The 24,293-nt window shown below is 35.9% G+C and overlaps 1 protein-coding gene across 2 annotated transcripts; it reads left to right on the top strand.

The window, feature by feature from the left end:
- Positions 1-718: 718 nt before the first annotated feature.
- Smp_083040.1 (adducin related protein) lies at positions 719-23,357 on the top strand (the record flags this gene model as incomplete). Of its 2 annotated transcripts, XM_018794384.1 has the most annotated exons (14): positions 719-866; positions 900-1,082; positions 2,889-2,921; positions 3,062-3,213; positions 4,119-4,218; positions 6,221-6,351; positions 9,289-9,540; positions 10,686-10,860; positions 11,368-11,626; positions 12,490-12,581; positions 12,865-13,119; positions 14,240-14,311; positions 21,494-21,558; positions 21,938-23,357. In XM_018794384.1, 14 exons carry the CDS (start codon positions 836-838, stop codon positions 22,016-22,018), a joined length of 1,881 nt encoding a protein of 626 aa, XP_018648802.1. The 2 variants fall into 2 exon arrangements, with proteins under 2 accessions (XP_018648802.1, XP_018648803.1); XM_018794385.1 differs by lacking the exon at positions 12,865-13,119 and having other exon boundaries at positions 836-866; positions 21,938-22,018.
- Positions 23,358-24,293: the final 936 nt, after the last annotated feature.

Below are 24,293 nucleotides of genomic sequence, written 5' to 3' on the forward strand. Positions count from 1 at the left end.
CATTTGCTCTTGCCATTTGTCGCCTGTCATGTACAGAGTCACCTATCCAGTCTGTGACCGTATAATGAATTCCAAAGGTTTCCAGTTTTGATTTAGGACCAGAATGGCAGACTTTATCAATGGATTTACTTAGGTCTATGAAAATCACATCTACAGGAATATTCCGATCTTTTGCCTCTTCTCTTGCAATGAGATTTGTCAAACATAATAGGCCTTTCCGAAAACCATGTTGGATAAAAGATCATGTCCTTCCACATAGTTTATAACAGCCACCCGAATAACTTTTTCCATCAATTGAAAAACTGCACTAGTTAAGCTAACGGGTCGATAGTTACTAACTAAATCTCTACTCCCAGACTTATACGCCGGACTAATTATAGAGTCTTTCCAGTCTCTGGACAATCTGGACTGCCTCAGGGACATATCAAACAGTATAACTAAAGGTTCGTCAATTAAATTTGGTAGGTCTTTCATAATCCTAGGATGAAAATCATCATGACCACTGGACTTGTCAGGTTTGAGATGCTGAAGTAGTCTTAACATATTATCTTTCTCAATAACTACAAGGTCCATCAGCAAGCCTCCACAATCACAATCTGATCGTATTGGAAATCGTATGTTGTTAAGCTGTGCTTTATCACATTCCTCATTGTGATCACAAGGTATTTTTGGTTGTTTTAAATCATAATAAATAGATTTTATGAGCGCGCATTTCCAGTCTCACCGTCTCTTCAGTGTTCGCGCGTTGGAGAAGGCTTAACAAGAAACGGATTCAGGGATTTAGTCCGATTTCATAGCTCCGACCATTTTAATGGTTATCTGCTAGTGGATTATAATGACAGATTTCAGTGATAATTGCCTATCTGGTAGTTTATGGTTTCTATACTCGAAAATACTAGGCTTGAGTGACGAAGAAGTCAGTCTGAATCTAAAGAGTCGCTTGTCAAATCATAGAAATACGGGAAAGAATATGAGCTTACTCAACAGGATGTCTGGTAACCATAAGCAGGGCGGTGCTCTTCAACAGTTATCTAGTCTTCTTGGGCAAAGCATGAGACTTGAAAATGTGGCTGACTTTAAAGGTAAAAACTGTTATATTTAGTTTATATTTGGTTTTTGATGTACATGGTATGTAATTCTGGTTAAGATCGAATGCGTGCATTTTATTTTTCATTCGTGCTCCCGGTATTAGACTTTTAGCACTCTTAATATACTCGTTAAAACTAGTATGTTATGTATACGTAATATAAAAATACCAGCTAGGTGATTGTCTTGTTGATCCAGTCATTTTGAAGTCTCTGTCTTATTTCTGTGATTTTGATTCAATATCTAACTTTCGTAATGTCAAACAATCTGTTATAATAATCACGCATGTTTTAAAAGTGCCTTATTTAGCAAACATTATATCGTATTGAGTTAGAGATGAAAACCTTTATATAAAAAATCGTTTGAGTCCATTTGTTCAGTATCTTTGACATACTTAATCAGGGAGTACTACAGGTCGTTAGGTTGGGTATGTAGGTCATAAAAATCCAATTACAAATCAGGTATGTAGTATAAGGAACAAACCTCTTGGTTATGCAAGTTTCTTACAAAACTTATAATTAAGCAGTTATATGTTAACAAAATCCGGTCATTGTCTTAAGCGAAAATGTTCTGTTATTATCGTAGCTCTTTAGTGGGTTATGCGAAGCTTCATTTTATTAACAGATCCAAACATTAACAGTGCTTAATTGTGACGCCCTAATCATTATTATGGCTTCGGAATTTCGTCTGATTGTATTAAGTGGGTTTATTTAGTATTGCGATGGCAGAAATGTCGGAGTTTGTACTTCGAAGTTACCTTATCGGCTGTGATTGACTGTTTTTAACGGGTCATTTTCACCTGCGTATTGTGAATAGTAAATGTAAGTGCCCTTAAAACAACAGATTTGCCGATACCTAGTATGAGATATTTATTCAGAAAGTAAAGTGTGATTGCCTCTCGAGTTTTTGTTTTGTTAAGTGGTTAAAGGCGATTAAAATGTAACAGTTTGCTGTTCATTATTCGTACCCTAAAGGGCGAATTCGTACGAGTTCTGTCGACACGAACCATCTGAATGAGTTTCGCTACAGGTTTGTTTGATGATCTAGGTAACTAAGCTGATCAAATAAGTACACTACTCATATCTAGCTGTGTGGAAGTTAACTGCTTAAACCACCAAGGTGTCCTAAGTGTTAATTAAATTAGAGTTCTTATGCACTCATCTTCTTGCAGTTTGGAAGTCTATCTCAAGTCTTGTTAATGTTCCTAACATGGTTTTAATGTTTGAATATGGAACTACCTGTATACTAACGAGCTGTATGATTGAGCATGAATCGTGTCAGGTTATAAGTGAATGTTAGTTTTCAGTGAATAAACAACTATGGAGCTGTATCTCTATTTCCTCTGTGTTATAGCAACTCAACATCTAAACCGTCAAAAGTTTATTCTCTTTTTTCAAAACCTTGGGATATAGTGCGTTTAACATTATTCAATATCAAACTATGTTTGCCCATATTTGCGGAATTCTAGTGAAGTTTTGTTTTTGTGACCATAACTGTGCGTGGATGCAACAATTCAATTTCTGCTTACCGTTTGATTAGTGTGTAGGGTAACTGTCTCCGTTTTCATCATTATTCATTACAATGTCCGTTGCCTGAGGTATTGCCAGGACATTCAAACTTGATTATTATGCTTCATTATTACTTTCACATTAATTTTAAGAGTGAAATGAGAAACAATGTTTAGATAAAAAGTAATTATATTTGTAGATTCCTAATCTTATTTGTAAGAAACCAATGATATTTTGATAAGATGGAATCTAATATCTATTTATCTTTTTATTCAATATATGCCTGTCTTCTAGAGGTGCTCAAATCAGTTGGTACTGGTTATCAGCGTAAGTGACTATTTCCTTGTTGTTCTGGTGCTCTGTTGTTTTCTGGGCTCACATACACTGTGATTTGTTACGTCACTTAATAGTATTTATAAAATAGTTGTTTACCAATTTTACTCTCAACTGTTAATTATGCTTATTAGGTGGCCTCCCAACAACACCAATAAATGATCTCCGTGGTGAAGAAGCTGCTACTTATCCTCGGGAGGATTGCGTGTTGAGACGTAGTTTGGCTGCTCTGTATCGTTTAATTGATATGAGAGGATGGACACACTCAATTTATAACCATATATCTGTAAGTAACTAGTACAACTTTTTATCTTCTGAATGGTACCGAAGGCTATTTTCTAAACAAACTGGTATGTGACGAAATCAACAATAAGTGTATAATTAGTACAATTTATAATAGATAAAATATGGACCTTCAGCATTAAGATTTGTAACGTTTCAATGGAAGTTGATAAGCAGTTTGGATTTTAGTGTTTGTGTCTAATTGCATGGTCTTCAAACCTAAGCAAACCACATTATTATTTGTCTCGGTGTTTGGTCAGTCGTAATTATGACTGTAAATTTTTCATAAATGCCACAATTTAACATGGTCTGTAGTTCATTTGCTCATTATCTGCCTTTAGTGTGCTCATGTGTATGTGACAACATTAATTAAACAGGATCCGGTTTTATTATACTTCGTATTACTGGGCATCAAAAACAGAATGGGCCATATAAAATATATATATATATATATTATGGAGATAAAACAATAGAGAAAAGAAGTATACTTGAAGAAAACGAAAAATAAGTGGCTAAGGATCGTATGCCATAGATGCAGTTTAGTTGGCAATAAAATAGAGAAATACTTTTTTTCAATTGAAAAAAAATTCTTATTAAGAGTGTATAGGGAAATGTTAAACTCTCCGTTAGCTTCTATCACGAACCATATCTAATCACATCTGAAGCCACTGAATTACACCATCTCTGTTACTCCGATCAGGAAGTCGTGATGGACTTATAGGTGCCAGTCCTTTAAAACTATCTCGAGGGTGAAATTGAGTTAGTGGGTTACTTCCCTTTATTAAATTTTCAATGGTGGTAATGTAGGGAACATAACCAAGTTACTTGAATGTTCCTTTCAAGTACACTGTACCCTGAATATTAGTTGTTTATTGAAGCTTATTAATTCTGGTTTTGTTTTATTTGTAGGCAAGGTGCACTACAAATCCCAATCATTTCTTAATTAACCCTTTCGGGTTACTTTATCATGAAATTCAAGCCTCTAGTTTAGTGAAAATAGATGCAAATGGTGAGTACTTCAATTCAAATTTCAGTATTGTATGTCTGGCAACAGACGAATAATTTCTTACGTTCAGACAAGGCTCTAAGGTGGCTTAATGCAACCATTTTTATTGTTTTAACGTGCAAAATAAAAGGTTCACTTAGAAGATATTGAGATCTTTTTCAATACCCACGGATTTCTGTGTAACACTGGGTTCATTTTATTTAGGTTCCCTTTTGAGTCAGATCACTCATTCGCTTACACTAAGTTAGTTGCCGACCTGACATACATGAGCTTTACTGAGATCATTTAGCTGATGAAATTCATATTTTATTGCATCTGGGCTGCAATTTATCGGATGTAAGTGACTACAAAAATATGGTTTATGGTGCCAGTTTCTTCTCAGTCTTATAGATCCCTCTAATCTAACAGCACATAAATAACTGCTAATAGGGATCCGATTGATTTGTGTTGCTCTTGCTATGGTACCTAGTTCAACAGCAACGGGAGTAGAGACAAATGCCAATGCATTAAGATCACCAGATAAGGACATGTGGAACAAACTCGTTGATTAGGTACATGCAGAAAGTATTTGGGGTGAAGAAAGAAAAAGAAATGATATGTTTACTTTGTCATGGTTAAAATATCTTAAGGAAAACGTGATTTAAGATCATTCTCGTTTTTCTCTCTTGAAAATTAGTAAAATATTCTCTTGTCATGATCAGTCCCTTTTTACTGCGTATGGTTTTGCGCAACGATTGTTGCTATCTTCCATTTCTTCAGGTCCTTAATCGTTGTAATTGATTTGTAACCATCACACTGTAAATTTCAAACCGATTAATTATTTAATCTAATATTTTGACCGATTGGCAAATGACTATTACATTTGAGATGTGTCGACGACTCGCTTCCGTGCACTTGTGAAAGTTTTGTAATGGATTCTATAATGTAAATAAGCTATTAGATAAAATGCATTTAAAAGTGTATAAAGTCCATTTTGTACTGTTTCTAAAATATTATGGGAAATGAATATAAATCTATGACTGATTTTTGCGGATAATATGGTCATGTGTATTAGGGTAATCTTGGTTTTACGAGTCTGACTTAATTACTGTAGACCCAACTGTCATGTCATTTCGTTTTCGCTTTGAGTATAATCATTTGCCGATTATCATATATACTTTAAGCGAATTCTTTGCTTTTTAATTTCATAGTTTTGAGTTACTTAGCATTACTTTTTGTATTACTAACCATAATAGTGCTACATCAATTTTTAATAAACTTAGGAGTTCTACTTTATAATACTGAGTAGAAATGAATTCACAAGTATTTGTGGGAAAAACCTTGCTATTTGTATATTCATAGACAACAGTTTCATCAGTTGGCCAGGATTGCATTATTTACAACCCCGTTGCAAAAGAAAATTGAACTTTTATTTCAGTTGCAATAATCTTTTAGCCCTTGAAGTTCTTGATATTCTTAGTTAGAAATTAATTCGAGTATTTTGATGCATCCGTAAACGACCTACTTGGGAACTCATAATTTTAGCTCATTTGTGCACTAATGCTAATTCCGTAATCCACATATGGATGCATACGAAACACTTTAGTTTATCACTGGAGTTTCATCTGTATTTTTTTGGTTGGATAAATATCTTGACAATAAGATGGATTTTGAAGTATTATTTTTCGACCAAAATAGTTTTTATCTTTATTGTTAAGTGTGCTCTACTAATATTAACCACAAGTTGCTTTTGATAAGATGGTTTTAGTTTGTGTATATTTGTTTAGAGCGAATTACTTTTTGCTAGTTTTTCATCAAAGACTATCCCATGTGTTTTTGCACTAATTTTTCATTAATGCAGTTTTGTTTTTCATCGCTTGAACTTTCGTTGTTGTGAACTTTAACTTCCACCTAGGGGTGTTTTGGTTCTTTGACTACCATCCCATAGTTATAATATATATAATTTTACTCCAAAGATATTTATTTAGATTACTAATCTATATCTGGTGTTTTTCATTTATTCTAGGTAATATAGTTGATCAAGGTAGCTCAGTGTTAGGTGTAAATAAGGCTGGTTGGACTCTTCATTCTGCACTACATTCAGCTCGTAAAGATATTAATTGCATTATTCACGTTCATTTGGCCGATGTAATAGCCGTGAGTGGTTTGAATTTGTATCGTATTTCGTTTTGACATAAAGTAAGAAAATATTCTCAATTTTAATTTAAAGGTTTCATTGGTCATTGCTAAGGACTATTACGTCATGTAGTTCAATCAAATAATTCCTACGATAGAAAAAGTGGATTAACACAAGTATCATAAAACCTACTACAGTCTTATATACCACTCCGTTTTCACAATTCACACGGACACATCGATGAAAACCCAAAAGAAGCTGAAGTTATATAAATTGTAACGTCCCTGGTTGCATTTAGGAATTTATAGAGAAAACACATTTATTTCAAACCATAATGCCGTAAGAGGCTTTTAATCCCTTACTTGCTTTCAAACAAAAGTCCGTAAATCCAGTCAGTTAGGTACAACGTAGGACCAGACAAATATACGCATCGCTCCAAGTTGCCATACCACACTAACACAACAAGATGAATACCGAATTCGTAAAAGCAGTTACTTCAATGGTAGCAATATATAAAAGAAGGATTTCATGTAAGGATATGATACAGGAAGAAAGAATTAGTTGGTAAAAAGAAAGGTATAAAGTAATTTTAATCCCACGGTTTAAGGGAAGGCAAAGAGTGTATACACCTACGCTATTGTGATCGATTCTGAGCCATGTCACTCAGAGTATCCAACCATTGGTTACGATAGTCACGCGCACCACAACCAAGTAGTCTGCATCTACCAACATGGCTCAGAATAGAAGTTAGTGACTTGAAGAACTGATGCCACGTTTTGGTTTGGCCGCCCCTCACTTTCTTCCAACCATCTCCAATACTACTCGGCATTGCGCGTCGTGGTAATCGGTGTTCAGTAATCCGGTGCTCAGTAATCCACTGATATAAACTCAGAGAAATATCTCGTTGACCATTATATAATTTTTGCTGACTGATCATGGTCATTTACTTTAAATTAGTGTATATATATTATGTATATAAGGACGGTGAAAAAATCGATTCTTCTGAAGTGTGACGGTAAGTAACAGTTTAAGTATATATGCAGTGGGTTTCTCTTATCGATTTAAAATGTCGCTTCTAAACTGATCTGGATCACTGCCTAATTTGTTCATTGGAAATAAAGTAGTGGAGTGCATTGACCACACTCCTTTAAGACCACATCAGCCCTGATATCTTGCAAAATCTTGACGCGGATAGAAAACGTTCTCCTAGTTCTTACTAATCCGTCCACTACATGACTTAAATTAGATGTCCATCTTCCTAATTTTCTCTTCTCCAGTTAGGTTTTTTTCTTCCAAATCACTTCTTGTTTTCTACATTAGTTCTTATTTTATAGCTCTCATCTGGTTAGTTCCTCGTCATACAGATGTGAGGTGTGGAAGTTGGGGCAGATGCACACTCTCCCCATATCCTACGTTGATGACTGACTCAATATAGAGAGTGCTTGTTTGCCAGTTCAATTTCAGTTTTTTTTAGCTTCATTTGAGTGGTTAGAATTACAGCCACTGTCAAAAAATAACAGTGTATTGAGTCTCATATCCAATTTTTTGATGCACCAAATGACAACCTGACATATTAATCCATAAATCTCATTCGCATTTCATTGACTGAGTATCACGTTTAAAATTAATCTTAATAGAAAATGCGTAATCGGTTATCTTGAAAATTAGTTTATTGTTAATGGTTTCAAATCCATTCATAAATCATATCCATTCGAAAAATACTTCGTTAAAATCTTGAATGAACCATCTAATCAAAATTGAAATTTATTTGACATAGCACAAGATAATTTTCCTAAGCTACTTTCAAAGCAAACTCACAAGTCTGGTTGCATGGATAAGCCTACCCGAACGTTGCTGCTACCCTGATGTGGTGGTCAGGGTTGCCTATCATGATGAACCAATCGAGCTATGCTGGCTGGAACAATCGTTACTCAAGGTCCTACCATACCAGAGAGGTCGGTTGAAGAGCGGTAAGACTAAAAGCAGCAAAGCCAATGTCCAAAGGCGAAGTCGTACTCCTGACTGTACAGAGGTGTGACGGCAGTAAGTTGTTTCCTTCAGACAACCAGCATAACAGGGGTGGGGTTAGAAAAGGTTGACCCTAAAATTGTACACCTCGCCTTATCCCACGGATTTCCGTCTCCGACTGTAAGGTCTTTTGAAGAACGGAGCTAACACGTCAAAAATCCCCCACAAAAAGGCCGTGCGTGACCGGCCTTAAGCAGTTGTCCCTTGGGCTCTGCGGTCACGCTCCCAGGTTGTTAAGACCAACACTAATCCAACTTCCTTTTCAGGTCCCTCAAGAAATACCCTTCTACGGTGTGGGCAGCCGGGAAGTGATATTAGCCCTTATACCCCTAACAGCACATGAGACCAAGTTGGTCACTTTCAAATCCTTCCTACACCTGCTAATAACTCTTTTATCTCCGCGACTAACCCTTCTCACGTCCTTTTATCACCTCGTACCACTAGGGCAAACGATTCGAGTACACGGAACGTTTTTCCTGGTCTCCTGAAACCACGCTCTAAAGTACATGTAGGAACTTTTAACGTCCGACTGACATGGATAGGCTACTTTGCTATTCGTTACACATAAGAATAAATTAACTCTTCGCAATATCGCTTATATTTTTTGACATTTATCAAAGCAGTGAAGAAAACATGGATTATTTCGCATATTTCTCTGAAAGTAAAGTAGTACGAATGTAAACAATAGTTTTATTTGCGTCATATATTCATTCTGTGGTAATGAAATCATATCAAGTTAGGTATTGCGAATTTAGATGACAGGGCACATTCGTTAATGCATTCTTTTAGTAGGGTTATAGTTTTTCTTAAATCTGTTCTAACTTGACTAAAAGATCGTTACCACGGGTAACTGATCAATGCAGTCGTTTTGGTTATTCTAATAGTTTCGTAAATCTATGAAACTTTGATAGCGAATTTTTTGACTGCAGGTCTCGTGTCTTCGCGCAGGGCTCATGCCTGTCAGTCCTGAGGCCATTGAACTACTATCAAATTATGGAGTTCGCTATCATGAGTACCGAGGTATTCTGGTTGATGAGGCAGAACGTTCTAGCATTGTAAAAGATCTAGGCTCTAAAGCAAAGGTGCTGTTTTTACGAAATCATGGTGTAGCAGTTACTGCTTATAGTATTCCCGAAGCATGGTATCTCGTTAAACGAGTAATAGCTGCTTGTCAGACCCAAGTAAGTCAATGTCAATTTTTTCTATAAGACTATCTAACTTCTGAAATTATTTATTACAATAAGGTTGATGCATTGTAGTTCTGTACGAGATTTTTCATCAATAAGTTATCTAGTAAATGCTTATTTGTCTTAAGTCTATGGATCATACCATTCAATACTACACTTTTCGAAAATTCAACCAGAATTTACCAAGCTTCTAGTAATTCGAATCTATGTCATGTGTAACACGATAGGCCTGGAGGACGATGAATAGCAACAGCTAATAAAAAGTTAACTCAATATTCGTAAGCAGCGGTGGGGACAAAAACAAAGATAGTCAAAAATGTAATAGGAACATGTAACATGTGACAACTGTTCTGACTTATTAAGAAAACACGTTAACTGTTAGTGAAACTATTTTGGGAAAAGATGGAACTATAAATCTCTGTCCAGGAGATTTGGAAAATAGGCATAACACTCTAATAGAAGGTACAGCTTCCTTCTCACTACTCTACAGTTACTCACTATTCCCAAAAAGCTTTCGGAAGGTCCAAAGGATCACATCTAATTTGAAGCGAGGGAGATCAGAAAAACATGATAACTCCAGAGGTCTTTAAAGATGGTGCACCAGTTCTAGCAGTTAGGTTGACTGAAATACTGACTAAAGTTTTGAAGCTAGGTTTAGTCTTGTCTGTTTAGTCTCGATCATTGTTTTTCTCAGTTTATAAAAAATGGTTAACATCCCTTTGTGATAATCACAAAAAGCAGTTTGATCAACATGGTGTCCAAAATATTAGCCTCTATAATTCTTCAAAACTTAACTAGTGTCCATGAACGACGGATTTGTAAAACGAGCTGGTTTCAGAACTGAATGTGGATTCATTAATCAAACATTCACCGTCGTCACATTTTGGAACATGAGAATACTTCCCGCTTGCCGACTAAAATTATATTTCATGAGCCTGGGGCGGCATTCGACTCCGTCGATCAAGAGGTTCTGTGGTAACGTTCGTCATTAAAAGATACACAAAACAATGCATAAACCTTGTGGAGGCGCTCTAAAAGAACACTGTTGACTACCGATTCTGATTTATACGATTATAGTTACTTATGAAAGGGTTACCAATTTTATATCAACTTGACTTTCCATTTATTTTACTCTACAGATGCGATTGATGCAACTAGGGAATATAACAAGTTTACTGTCTGATTTAAAGGATAGTGCTGTGCAGCTAACAGATAGTCAAGCTGACCAGTCGGAAGAAATAGGATCAAATGTCGTAGATCAAGATAAAAATGATCATACATCATTGAATGGTAAAGATTGCAGTGATAATGGTGGTAAGTTAACTATTTTGAGTGTTTCAAAATTAGCATGTCGGTACTCTCAACTTTGTTATATACGGAATCTTTTCCTCATGAGATTGCCTACTTAGTTGTTTGCAAATCCACTGACTAGTGTCTCAATAAGATTATAACTGAGTGGTGTCTATGGATTTCTAACTGTCCTAAGCATTAGATATCAGATGAGTAGTCATCGACAATGTGAATTCATTATATTTATAGAGGATATCCACTTTTTGCTACACATTATCAGTTTCGCCCGAAACAACAAAGAAAATCTGACTTCTATCAGAAAATATTTAGAAAATTAGGATTAAAGGAATGCAAACTTAGATAAACTTTGCTTAGTAGTAACATGCCATTATAGTCTGAAATTTTAAAAATAATAATATGACAAAGTTAGTTGTTATGGTATCTAAATATTGTGTTGCAATTAAAGAAAACATTTGTAATTTCTTTCAAAAAGCATCGATACTGTAGATGTAATTTATTTTCTATTCACAGATATTTCGTGGACGCCAGCAGAATTAGAATTTGAGGCTGAAATGCGTGTTCTGGATAGCGCAGGTTTCAGAACTGGTCATATCTATCGTCAGCCTAATTTACTGAGACGCACGCATCCTAGTTCATCGTGGCCAGGAGATACATATGGTGACCAAATAACAGGGGCTGATTTACTGACAACGGACTTTTCCACTAATGAGTTCAGTGGAGTTGAAGATTTAGCTGCAGCTGAAGCAGCGGGTGCTGAACAAGTGTCCAAGTTAGTTTCTAGCATTAAACAATTTTCTCAATGGTTTTCAGTTAATATCATTATCTTGTTCGCTATAAGTAGGAGTTGGTTTTGTTGGTCTTGCTAGAATGTTATTCCTGTATTCAAGTTAATGTTACTGTTTCCATTTCCTTTTTTTCGGTAAATTTATTTAGTTTATGGTAATTTAGAATTCTTGTCACATATATACGTCCTAGTGTATGACTGATTTTCGAAATTGGTCGTTCTTGAATAGCTTGGATTGTTATTAGTTCAAAGCTACCAAGTCATCTGTTTAACATTGTCTTCCATTGATATCCTTAGTAATCACAAAGTGATTGCTCAATCTAATTTACAGAATAGTTTTAATGTATTATGTTAAGACTCATTTGTTTCTATTTCGTATTTTAGAATAAATGGTATATATATATATATATATATATATATACGACTTAAGGCACCGAAAGAAGTTATTAACCTTGAATTAAAAAACGAAACGGAACCATTTAACACATTATTCTGAGTGTGTTAAACGATGGAAAAATGCCTAAATAACTTTCGTTAAAAGGCTAGTTAGCTTCTTTAGTAGATTTGTTAGTTGAAGATCATCAGTACATAATTTATGGTCGCAAATTTTAAAATCTAGCATTGGAACTGTATGTAATAATTAAAGCGTGGTTAATTCGTCTACACAAGCTACTGTTGATATTTTCAGATTTGGCTTTCATCATAGGTTAGTAAAATGGAAATCATAGAGCGAATGTTTAAATTCGTAGTTCCATTACTTGTCAGAACTATTTTATTAGATTGCTTATAGATAGGTTTTGTTGAATAATTACTGACTCTTTAATATGTGTTCACCTTACCTTTTTTAGAATTGTTGATCATGTTCGTGCCAGTCGCCAAAAAAATGCACAACGAAATCAGTGGTTAGCAAAAGCTAATGAACCACCACAAAATGGTATGGGTAAGTAATGACATTTTATTTAAAATATAGACTCACAATCCTGATTTGTATTGCATGTGAGGAAATTGTAATCCTAAATATGGTCTTTCTTATAATCCTTTTATTTGCATGTGATTCGTTACGTTGTCTATAAGTGGCAATTCTGTTATTGTCCTTATTTTTGTAGCTGTTGTTATCTCTTGATTCCTTCTATCTTTGCATGCTATTTTCAAAATCATAACTTCTGTTGTCGCTCATGGATATATCACCTATTATATTGTGGATTTGCTTAAATAACATACAGTAACCAGCTCTATGATCGATTCACCCCGGAAATTGTCCGGAACTAAAGGTTCAGGTGACTGTCGTTCTCATCCATTTACTTTGGATTCTCCTGTCTGTTCACCTGTTAGACGATCTGAACCCGGAAGCGCATCATCTCGTGTAGGAAAGGATTTTCATTCTCCTGTTATGCGAAGTCCACATGATGTTTCTGACTATTCAATCCATAACGGTTCAGCCTCGATCTCAGTAGACATCACGGCATCCAATAGTTTAAGTAAGCCTAATTTTTTTTAAAATCAAATATTAGTTTTTTTCATTATCTTTCAATCATGCATCACATAACGTTTGATTTGGCATGTTTTTAGTTACGCTAAATACCTTAAAGTTTTATATGATTCCTACCTTGACTGTAACAATGTTTGATTCATGTGTTGCAGTGCAATGATTATTTCCTCCCATTATTCTCAATAAATTTATATTTTTATTTCACTTGTTCTTATGAATTTACGACTAAAAACATGTACATCGGATCGTTGAAGTGCTTGTTTCTGATTGGCTTTATGTAAAATTTCGTTGAAGCCTATATTGGCGTTTAAATAGTCATTTCCAATCATTTAGTAGGTCTAGAAAGTTATTTATTCTCTATCCTTCTTACTGTAACAATCAAGCCGTACAATTCTTTTTTATTTAATTAATTTATTTAAACACATGCATATTGGTACAAAGGGGCACCAGATATATATGCGCCACACAAATCTCATTTCATTTGTGTGAGGACTGTGATACTGCCCGGGTGCCCAAACCGATAAGTGTAACTCAACTTCAAATCAGGTATATGTATAATAATTACTAATACTTTTACTTTCAGTCTCAATGTCTGATTGGTATCAGTCATACTTCCGTTTATTATCACAATCGATGTTTGACCTAGTCACTTACACTTATTATGTTTAGCTTTAAGTGATGTATCTGAGACCTATCGTTCTGATCTCCCATAAGTCCATACCTTTGTACTCAGAATTAATATGGTGCGAATTCTGATAAGATTTATTTAGATGTATTCTTTAATATTCGAACTATCTGGTAGACTAGTAAATTGGTTATATTAGTGTTCTGTTGATTTGATGTTACAGTACTCGGTTGCTGAATGGATTTTATTAACTCAACGAACGAACCATTATATTGCTCATCACCGTTTTGTAATTATTGGAAGTTTGTAGATTTCCACTCCATCTACATTAAAAACTGCTTCATTTTAACTATTTAAATTAGAATATCGTTTGTTCAACAGGAACTTATGCGGTCTTTTGAAGCTTGTTCATCTTAATTATTTTCATTCATTTGTTATCTATTTCATTTCATACTTCCATCGTTTCATCTGGCACTTTTTCCAGCACCGAACAAACGATTTAATGATTCCTGTGTAAATAAAAGTGCAACACTACCTGCAAATGTACAGCATTTGTGTAAGTTGAGTAATTATATTCCAATCATTTTTTTTCGCGTTTACACATCACTTTACATATGGATTGAATATTCATATTTTGATTCATATTTTGTCCGACGAAATCTCAGCACGGATACAGAAAGCTCGTTTGGTTTTTGCCAACTCACGTCACCTATGGCGAAGACGAGATATTTGTCTATCAATTAAGGGACAAGCATACTGCGTAGCAGTTCGTTCTGTCTTACTTTACGGCTGCGAAACATGACCATTAACAGCAAAGGATACTCGTAAGTTACTAGTATTTGACCACAAATGTCTTTGAAATATTGCTGGGATCTGCTGGGATCACCGGGTAAGTAATAGTGAGGTTAGACTTAGGGTATTAGGAAATGATTGTAAATCAGTTGATGAGATTGTGAATCTATATCGACTAAGATGGTTGGGCCATGTGTTACGTATGCCTGAACACCGATTACCACGACGCGCAATGCCGAGTAGTATTGGAGATGGTTGGAAGAAAGTGAGGGGCGGCCAAACCAAAACGTGGCATCAGTTCTTCAAGTCACTAACTTCTATTCTGAGCCATGTTGGTAGATGCAGACTACTTGGTTGTGGTGCGCGTGACTATCGTAACCAATGGTTGGATACTCTGAGTGACATGGCTCAGAATCGATCACAATAGCGTAGGTGTATACACTCTTTGCCTTCCCTTAAACCGTGGGATTAAAATTACTTTATACCTTTCTTTTTACCAACTAATTCTTTCTTCCTGTATCATATCCTTACATGAAATCCTTCTTTTATATATTGCTACCATTGAAGTAACTGCTTTTACGAATTCGGTATTCATCTTGTTGTGTTAGTGTGGTATGGCAACTTGGAGCGATGCGTATATTTGTCTGGTCCTACGTTGTACCTAACTGACTGATTGATCTGGTTTCCACTTATTTCTCTGTGGACAGTCCTGTTGTACTTATTATCACACATCAAGCTATTAGTGTGTATAGGTATCAGACCGTTTATTCAAATTTTCGAATATAGAAACGACACTTTCGAAATGCTTCTATTAAATCTGCTATTTTCGAGATTCTTGATGAAATTATAGATTATTGTTAGACTTTGAGAGCTTTGTTTACAGTTATTCTACGGTAATTTTCCAACCTTATTTTTTACTGTTAAACTGTCTTCGTTTACAAATCAATTCTAAATAAACAAAATACGATATTCGATATTTTAGTGTTACGTTGGAATAGTGTCTAATGAGTAGTCTGTAATATTTGGTTGCGTCGTTTTATTTCCTTGTTAGCCTGAATGTCTCATATGTATTCTGATATTCTTCTGATTATTGTACTGTGTATTGATGATTTTTGTAGCATCGAATAATTATCTGTGTAAGTTTTGTTGATTCATATTGTTCTACTACGAATTAGCTTCGCAAGTCACAGATAACTGACCTGTTTCCCCCTTGTGTCGTCGTCTTTCTAATAAGACGTGTAATTAATTTCCATCCAGCTATGTCCACTCATCTTTTCGGCTTTTTGTAAACTCTTTCGGAAAGTTCACCCTTCATCTTATTTGGGTATAGTTATGCTATTGTTTAAGTGACCATAGATCTTAGCCGGTCATTGTGCCTCCGGCGTAAAAAGTAACAGTTTCTAACTTACAAACTGTTTCAAACAATCTGTCTTTTTCATCGTAAGATTTTTATTTAGATAGAACCTTTTCCGATGGATTCCGGAAATTTAGGGGAGGAGTCATATAATAATGTTTAATCAAGCTTGGTAACCCTCTTGTGGGATAAGTCGTCGACCACGGTTTTTCAAGTAACTGTGCTCCTTAGTTGTTACCAAGTGCTATTTTCGGTCTTGATATCTACGTCCAATTTCCATTACCGTATGCTCTTTGGTCTTCATTTCCTCTTGTTAAAGATGCCGAGTTAGGGCTCCTACAGTGATCCAGTTTAGTGATTTCCGTAAATCGTGACCTATCCATCCGCTTTTTCCTAGCCTCCTCCCAAACTGCCAGCTACTTTGTAGCCTACTGGGCGATTATTGCTGATGGCCTGTGGCCAATCAATCTGGAGTATCTTGTAAAGACAACTGTTCATATAAATGCTTGTAGTTTTTGATGATGAATGTGATACTTCTCCAAGTTTTGGCTTCGTACAATAAAACTGCTTTAACATTTTTATTGAAAATTCCAACTTCACTATTGGCTCTCAGTTCTTTTGAGTTCCAGATGTTCTGCTGCTGCCCTTGCTTTGCCGATCCATGGATTCACATCTGCATCATATCCTCCTTGTTTATCAATCATGCTACCCAGGTACATAAATGCTCTCACTTCTCCCAGAGCTCGGCAATTAAGGGTGATGCAATTGTTTCTCTCTGTGTTGTGTTTCAGTACCTTACATCTAACTTGTCCATTGTTAATATTTAGGTCTACTCTTTCAACAGCTGCTGCTGCTGCATTTGTTGCTGTGTGTAGGATAGAAGGGTTCGGTTATCTGCAAGGTCCAAATCATCCAGTTGCGTCCAAAGTGTCCACTTTATTCAGTGCTTTTGAGATGTTGGGACCTTCATTATCCAGTCATTATTTGTTTATTTATCTGAACACATAAATATTGATACAAGAGGGCACCGGATATATATGCACCACACAAAACTATTAGGATGGGAAGAGAAAAAAAGGTGAGGTGCGTATAAGAGAAAAGAAAAAAAGGGAGAATGACAACCACAAATTAGTGTATGTTAGTGTAATAATAAGAATAGTAATGGGGGAAACGGAAAGGTACAACCAGAAGAATTCTTTCAGTTAAGGAAGTTACAACCACTTTTTATGAAGAAAGTAAAAGAAAGTTACAGCAGGATCGCCACTGGCTTCTATTCTGAGCCATATCTGATACCGTCTCTAGCCACTGTGTTGCACCATCTCTCAGACCCCAGCCAGAGAGTCGATTATGACCAATAAAAGCCAGCCCTTTGCAGCTTTCTTTCATACCACGACGCCATGTCATACACTGACCACCTATCCACTCATTCCAACCAGTCACGGCGTCGGTAAATAGTGCACGACGTGGTGTTTTCTGAGACGACATTCGCAGAACATGTTGAAGCCACCGAAGTCGATGCTTAAAGATGGTGACTTCAATTGAATTGTCGTCTCCGCTCCCGAACACACAATGCCGAACCTCTGTATTACTAACATGGTGTTGCCACTGGATGTCAGCAATCCTTCGGAGACAACGATGATCGAACACAGAGTCGTCTAACATCCTCAACTCGGAGAGGCCAGGTTTCACAAGCATAGAGCAAAACTTCTCTCATCGACGCGTTATAGATCCGACTTTTTACAGCCAGACTAACATCACGAAGGCGCTAAAGATAGCCCAAATTAGCATAAGCCGCTCTGGCTTTCATTATACGTGCATCGATCTCATCAACCACGCCACCACCAGCACTTATGTCGCTACCTAGATACACGGACTTCTCAACCACTTCAATCTGCTCACTACCCAGGGTGAGTACAGTGCAAAGCACATACTATACCTGTGGACACTGATTGTCAACTGATTAAGTGCGGATTGCATGGGTTAGGTATGATCTCACAGTAAGACAATATCATCCGCATACTCAAGGTCGATAAGTCTTTTTCCAGGCAACGGATTGACACCGCCGGTACGTACATCCATCAAAGCTGTTTCCAGAATATCATCGATGGCAAAGTTGTAGAGGAATGGTGAGATTGGGCAACCCTGTCTAACTCCACTGCTTGAATGGAACAATGGAGAAAGGTGGTTGTATACCCTCATTTTACCTGAGGTGTTTGTATACAGGGCCTTTATTATGTTTATAAACATGTCAGACACACCCATCTTCAATAGACAATCCAAAAGAGCAGTCCTGTTCAAAGGATCGAAGGCAGCCCTGATGTCAATAAACACTAAGGTTGTTGGCCTGTGATAAATATAACGGTGTTCTAACATTTGGCGGAGGTTGAAGATATGATCAATACTATCCTCAACCAGAACGAAAAAACAACCTGCTCCTCGCGAGTCAATCTTTCTCGTTTTTTTTTAACAACCTACGAAGAATGACAGAAGCCAATAGTTTGGACGCAATCGGAAGTAGGCTTAACCCCCAATAGCTGTAACAGAAACGACGTGAACCCTTTTTTAAAGATAGGAACAACTATCAACTCATTCCATGACGTTGGAACACTCTCTAGCTGCCAAACCTTTTTAAACAACTCAGTCAGTTCTTTAGCCAAAAAGTCACCACTATTTTTAAAAAGAGCTGGAGGCAAGTCATCTGGGCCCGGTGATTTGTAGCGTTTCAAGAGTTGGAGTTCCTTGGGGACTTCCGCCTCATTTGGTGGAGCAGTCGTCACCCGCCATGAAGGGCACGACAGTCTGATCAATGCTGCTGGAGCAACAGGCCAGTTGAAATGCTCTCCAAAGAATTCTGTCCATCATCCAAGACGTCGATTTATGTTAGCGATCGGCATCTCGTCATCTCCGCAGATTGTTTCACTCACACCAGACTTCTTGTTGCCAGTAGCTCGGATGAGTTGGAAGAGCTTCCGGCAGTTACCAGATGCAGCTGCTGCTCCCAGTTCATTAGCACGCTCCGACCACCAAGCTTCTCGGTCCTTACGCAAGCTTTGCCAAATTTCATTACGTAACAGCCTTCGTTTGTGGTCATACTCACGGTCACCCAGAGTAGACCGACGGGCTTCGATCAGTTGTAAGGAGCCAGAAGAAACCCAGTGCTTATAAGCGGGACATTTCGCGAAGCCGCAAGTGACTTTACTCGCCATTTTCATGGCGTCATGAAGTTGCAACCAATGCTCATCTATGCTTTCCGGTGGGATGGTAGCTAGCCTAGAAGCTAGCTCGACTCGATACTTACTTGCAACAGAGGTTGCGACCAATTTGCTGACATCAATCTGTTAATAACAGGGAATTCGTTAGCCACTGAAAAGTAAGGTAAGATTGGCACAGACTAGGGCATGATCAGAGTCCAGAAAGGTACTCCACAACCACGCCAGCGGTAGCTGATTGCCATGTGATTAATCTGAGTCCAGGCTTAAGATGCAGAGGGAGAACGCCATGTGGCACATCATTTGACGACTGTGCCGGAAGTTAGTGCTAACCAGAAACAAACACTAAACTACTCTTAATCTTATCTGTATTTGAATTCTTAATGTGTCACTAAATTTAATTTAGCGGTGACGGTTGAAAATTTTAAACGCGTTTCATAGTTCATCTCAGTGATGTAAATAGAAAGACAAAAGTAGGCAGCCTTGTCTGATACCAGTTCTCATCTGGAATGCATCTGCGAGCTGCTCTTCATCCACGACTTTAAAGTTTAGTCCCTCACAAGAATTCTGTACGATAATGATGATCTACCCGGGTACTCCATAGTGCTGATAAATACTCCACACAACTTTCCTATCCACTGCGTCGAATGCTTTCTCGGTACATAATATATCCTAACTAAATCTAGCTTTTTTCATTTCATGTTTCGTTTTCAATTCTCACATTTATCAAAATATCATTTCTTCAGTATCTTGATAATGTATCTTTCTTTCCAGTCTTTTGATATTAGTTTTCCTTCACAAATCTTTGTGAAGAGGACGTGACTCATCTTTGCAGTTACCCCCATATCTGATTTCAACGCTTCGGCTGATATGTCGTTTGATTCTGCTGCTTTGACATTTTTGGTTTTTTTGAATGGCTTTGTTGATTTCCGATATTGGCAAGATATAATCCGTTAGGATGTTTGCTTGTGCGGCTTCGATATCCAATGGATTCAGAGGTCCCGTTCTATTCAAGAACTCTTAAAGTGCTTTACTGATCGGTTCTTCTGATATCAAACCCAAATGATTGGTTGCCATCTTTACCCTTCACTGGTATCTCTGGCTTGTCGTATTTTTCTGAGAGCTCCTTGGTTGCATCATGTAGTCCTCTTATATTCTCTTCTTTTGCTGCTTGTTCTGCTGTAGTTGCCAGGCCTTCTATATATTTCTCCTTACCACCTCCAATTCTGTTATTCACTTGCTCGTTTACTTCTATGTATTTGGCTTTTGACCTTGCTTCCTCTGCTCTTGTTCGGCTGTTTTCGACTGCTATCTTCTTGTTTTTTTTTTCTTGAATCATGCCTAGGGTATCAATAAGGTTTCATGTTTTATTCTGGTGCTTATCGAAATCAACCCCTCCTGACATGTTGGCGTTACCACTTCTTTAATCTTTTCCTAGCTGTCTGCCATGGTGGTTTCCATTTTTCCGAGCGGATCTTGTAAGGCTTGTAACTTGTTGCTGAGAGCTATCTTAAATTCACTGGGTTTGTCGGTATCTCGAAGGATGACAGTACTAAACTTTTGTATTGTTATTGGTCTGATTGTCCAATGCTTCTTTAGTTTCAGTTTCAGTCAGACCACCACCAGTTGGTGATCTGAAGCTATATTAGCTTCTTTGTTTGTTTCTATGACTTCCATGAACCCCATGAATTTTTTATTTATTCAGATGTGATTTATCTGGTTTTCTGTATCGTGGTCCCATGTAGTTTCGTGTTTGTTTTTGTGGAGGGAAGTACTATTACGTTACTACAGTGCTATTAAAAATAAACAGATCTACAAGCCTCTGGTCATCCTCAGTCCTTTTTTAAATTCATGCAGTCAAATTAATTCTTCATACCCTGTGTTGTCCATGTCGATCGTGGGGTTCAAGTCCTTCATCAGTGTGATCATGGCTTATCCTGTTTAGTTCTCTACGACGGACTCCAGCTTCTCATAAATCTTGTTTTATCATTTTTATTATCATGATTGGTAGGCGCCAAGCACTGAGTGAGTTTACTGTAACCCTTCAATTCTTTTTTCTGAAATATGGTTTACTAATCCCTTGCGCCTTGGTTCTTATCTCCTATTAATGCTTATTTTACTTCTTGTTTTTTCAGTTTAGTGATTTTATGTTGGAATTCCTTTTTTTCCGCGAGGTTAGCGTTGGTGATATTTTGTCTAATTCTTATCGTTTACCTAATCTTGGTACCGTCAGTAACTCGGGCGGTCCATGCAGTTTAATTAGGTTACATTTCAATAGTTAAAATACCAAATAAAGTTTAGGTGCTATTGTTTTACGTATGAATGAAATATTTCTTTTATGTGATATTAATGTTGACGCACTTTTCATTACTTCTTTTTTCAGCTGTTATGTCGAACTCAAATACCCTTCAATCGGTTGATGGTGATCTTTTGAATAATAATGTTGAGGTTATTTCCACATTTTTCTCCATATTTTGCATGTATTTATATTCACGAATTGTTGTTGTATTGCTATAAAAATCAGCAGTTGTGTAATTTTATTGGTAGTTATAGCATGTCGTGAAATCAGCGTTACTGTTGACGTCCCTGTTGTATTGGTTCAATTTAGTATATTCTAGTTGAATGCAGTAATACGATAAAAGATAGGATAATTATTGCGTCGGTCTTCTTTTTTTTGAACTAAAATTATTCCAATTTGGAGAAATTTTAGGAATTATATTTTATTTAGGCATAAAATTTTGCATAGAAGGGATATAATTTAATGGGATTTTCTGTTTTAACCACTTTAATAATGTTTTTTGTTTCTTATAATTTGATCAACATTTAGGGAAGTAAAACGCTTGAGAAAAAGATCAAAAAGAAAGGAAGCTTTCGTATGCCATCATTCTCCAGAAAGAAGAAGCATTAGCAATAAACTTACATTGATGTCTACTGCACACCTGCTTGTATTTGTTTCCAGTTCCATTTTCATGCATTCACTTTCATGTCTCTGTGGTCATATATATTACTATAATACAGCTTTGATTAAATTTAAAATAACGGCTAACTAAAATAATTTGATAATTGTTGTTGCATAAAGATATACAGTCATCAGATGTTAGTGGTGTTTTCCCCTGTTTTATATTATGCTCTTATATTTGTTTTCCTAACTGATTGTTAAATTTTTCTCTTTCCTTGCTTATCATTTGAATTTTTTCGCCAATTGTTAACCAGTCGATAACTTCACTTGATTAAGTCTTAACTGCTATTTTTTGTTCAATTTTTCTGTATATGTGTGATCCTGCCTTCATTCGAATTGCTATATAGCTTTATAATGATAATAATTGGTTTCTAAATTGTCTGATCATTAGTATGAATGGTCAACAAACATTTTATGATTACTGAACTTCAAAAAACTCACATATTCCCTGTCTCAAGGAGATACCAGTTCTTGAATATTTTCTAAAATTATGAAAGAATAAACTTCTGTTTCCTAATTTCCATCTCGGAAAATAAACTTCTTAGCATTCTGACACAAATGTATGTGGAGTAACACTGTATGAAATTTTTATTTCCTCTTTCTCATACTGTGAATATTCGATTATATAATCACCATCAGTCTTTTACTCCAGAGTATTTCTCATTTCTAAAGTCCTCAACTCTTTGTCGTCTATCAGATACGAATCATTATTGTGGATAAAAATTGTATGAGTTATATATAAATTCTTACTTTTTATCAGGAATATGATACGCTATTCCTCTTGATCTGCCATTTCCCCCAAGTTTTTTTCGTATTTTGAATTCTTCTTGAAAATTCAATCATTTCCATTCTTCCTTCCAACTCAGACCATTTTTGTTGTTGGTTTCATCTGCTTCATTAGTGTCTCATTTCTTTCGTATCGCCATCTAAAGTTTGTTCACTTGTTCAGCTTAGTATTCTTGGTTATGTGCTTACGAGTCTATGGCTCTCCTTGTAATATCGTATCGACAAATATTTAATATACTTGGAACTTGTTTTTTTTGACGTTTATTATTATATTCTGAATAATATTATTTTAGTCTAATTACAATAGAATTTTTTGTTTGGTTATTAAATATGCCTGATGACTGAATTTTTTACGATGGAAATTTTATTTGTTATGAACGATATTCTTTTTAGATATCCAGTAGGTGTATATTATTTTTTTTATCCGCAAATCAGAAAACAACGACTGTTGTATCCTAACTCATGGGACTATTGTCTAAATAAGAATTCTAATGCATTTTTATTGTGTATAATTGCGCTTACAGATGGTTAAATTTGAAAAATCGAATTCCTTAAACGATACATCGTTGAAAAATATGACGAATGCAAAGCATTATCATATTATTATTTAACCGCTAGCCGAAATTTGTTTACATGTTATTCTCTAATTTATTGTAGTGAATTCAAATCTCCATAAAGATTTATTGTGAACATCAAAGTAAATATCATAACTGTGTTTACTTGACATTCGTAGGATTTGAAATATCTTGATGATATTTATATCTAGGAAAAACAACTTACTGTTTCAATGATTTCGTAATGAAGTATTTTGAATCCATGAAATGATGCCTAAAAACTGAATATCCTGATTAACTAATTTATGCTTAATGAAAAATATTTCCTGCTAAATACAAGAGTACAGGTCTAGTAAGAACACCTGTACATATTACGTTATGTGACAAACCGTTACACAATTATGAGATCCTGTCCTTTACTTTATGGATTTACTTTTAACTACTCGAGATTGTCCTTTTTATGACGTATATCTTTCATTCATTTGTACACGGATTCTAAAACACATTGTATCGAGTCCTGAGATTCTTTACAACTGAGTAACTTCAACAGAATTCAAGACATTTTTAATACTTCAACTCATTTAATAACCAGATTATGCGGTTCGATTGTTGACTTAAGATAAGTATAATTACTGTTAATTGGTGGCTTTTTTGTCTTTCCTCCCAATTTATATTTTGATAAATATCTTATATACAGAATGTCTGCAAGAAAAAGTATGCCAATATATACATCTTTGATTGCAATTATTTTAAAATTTTGAACGTAAATTTAACTCCATTATTTTACTTTAAATTAGGACTGCTTTAATCGCCATCTCAAAATAACTTGCTTTGTGTTTAGATGTATTTTATTCGGTAATCCTAAGTAAAGTCAGGTACTGGGT

Source organism: Schistosoma mansoni, chromosome 1, assembly GCF_000237925.1.
Source record: "Schistosoma mansoni strain Puerto Rico chromosome 1, complete genome".
In the NCBI taxonomy this organism is placed as follows: domain Eukaryota; kingdom Metazoa; phylum Platyhelminthes; class Trematoda; order Strigeidida; family Schistosomatidae; genus Schistosoma; species Schistosoma mansoni.